The sequence below is a fragment of the Fonsecaea nubica genome, assembly GCF_001646965.1.
Source record: "Fonsecaea nubica strain CBS 269.64 chromosome Unknown Scaff133, whole genome shotgun sequence".
Taxonomy (NCBI): Eukaryota; Fungi; Ascomycota; class Eurotiomycetes; order Chaetothyriales; family Herpotrichiellaceae; genus Fonsecaea; species Fonsecaea nubica.
Window position 1 is genome coordinate 61040 of NW_019173806.1, and position 1652 is coordinate 62691.

General features: G+C 54.8%; 1 protein-coding gene across 1 annotated transcript; it reads right to left on the reverse strand.

The window, feature by feature from the left end:
* Positions 1–444: 444 nt before the first annotated feature.
* Positions 445–1427, reverse strand: AYO20_11102 (hypothetical protein; the record flags this gene model as incomplete). The annotated part of the gene is made up of 3 exons (XM_022649355.1): positions 445–631; positions 688–1133; positions 1335–1427. 3 exons carry the CDS (start codon positions 1425–1427, stop codon positions 445–447), a joined length of 726 nt encoding a protein of 241 aa, XP_022494690.1.
* Between the last annotated feature and the right edge of the window lie 225 nt (positions 1428–1652).

Below are 1652 nucleotides of genomic sequence, written 5' to 3' on the forward strand. Positions count from 1 at the left end.
TGATGATGACCTTACTCAGCCACGGAGCCGCACCTTTGATTAACGACAGCTGCCAAAGGGCTCTGAACACTCCCCCATTGGCAAGTGGGATCCGACACAGTCTCCCCTTGTGCACTTGCCCGTGACAAGACGATGTGATAATCCCGTCACGGCTGCAAGGGCCGCAGGACTTGTTGGGTGGTCACTGGTCACCAGGGTAAAGGGTAAAGGGTAAAGGGCAAAGGGGCGATCATGGCGAGAACTGTTTGTGACCCGCCCGCTGACTAGACCTGTAAGTGCTTGGAGCTATGGAACATGGACCCGATGGACAACAAGGTGATCGCTCTGGACGAACGCTCCACGAAGCTTCGAGGCGAGAAGAACGAAATACGGTGTGTTCAAGTCCATGTCTCTCCATCTCGTTTGCCCCTTCCTCAAAATCCAGTGGACCATCCATCGTGGCCATTATTCTCCATCTCTTCTCCCATTTCCTGATACAGCGGCAGTGGTGGCGACTTGGGCATCTTTCTGGTGGCTGCTTGCGTTGCCCGCCACAGTTGACAGCATCCTTGCGGGTTTTGTGCTCGAGACCGCAACCGCGACGATGGACAGGACGCGCACGTGGAAATCCCCGTGCTGGGCTCCAAAGAAACTGTACAAAAACCAGTCAGCTCTGACGAATCAATCCACCGCAACCAACCATCAAACCTCCTGATCATGATGCTGACCCTCCTGATGTTGCTCAGGTCCAGACTCTTGGGTGTGTTGACCAGCTTGCCACGGTATGTGGGTTTAAAGTGGTCCCATGGCACAAAGACAGACTGGTAAGACGAGGTCGTGGTGGTGGTAGAGCTGTCGATCTGGGGGAAGGGTCGGCACTTGGATTTGGAAAAGTCATACTCCCAAGATACCGTTGCCTGTTCACGGCCGTCGGATGCGTTGGGAGGAAGAAGCTCGTCCTTGAGGATCAGCGTGTAGACATTGTCGTCGGACTGTGATAGATCGATCGAGACCTCGATACCTGCGAAGGATTCCAGGTTCCAGTGTTGATCTTCGCCCATAGTCCGCTGGGAGGCAAAGCCTGCCCCGCCCAGAGCAGTGATATCGAGCGTACCGTGGAAATAGGCGGCCGTACCACGGCTTTCCAGGAAGGACTGTCGGAAGAAGAATCACCCCATATGAGCTTTGCGCACTTCTACTTCCGACGCCGCCTCCAGCCACCTCACCTCACCTCACAGTGTCCTCATACTTGTAGACATGGACGACCGCAAGGCAAAAGTGCAACGGCGGCGATCTTGACCCCCAAAAGCAACCAGAAAGGCCATAATAGGTAGTCGGACGACTTGGACACATACCTGTGATTTACCGCCTCGAACCCTATCGTCGCTCGAGGTCCATTGATGGAGACGCCAGCCCCTAAAGTCCCGAGGGAGGCCCTCAACGGCCATAGAATTAGCAATGACTCCGTTTCCGAATTAGGCACATGGACACTTGGTTGGAGCCACGCCACGCCACAGGGCCAAAAAAAAGGTGGCTCTGGATGGTGCTTCGGCCGTGGTCCAAAATAACAACTTTGCTTACATATTCAACCCGAAAAGCACTTGACGCGGGCTTAGCGGTTCCCATGAATCCATCATGGCGATTTGTCCAGAGATGCAGCCCGGCACATGGGG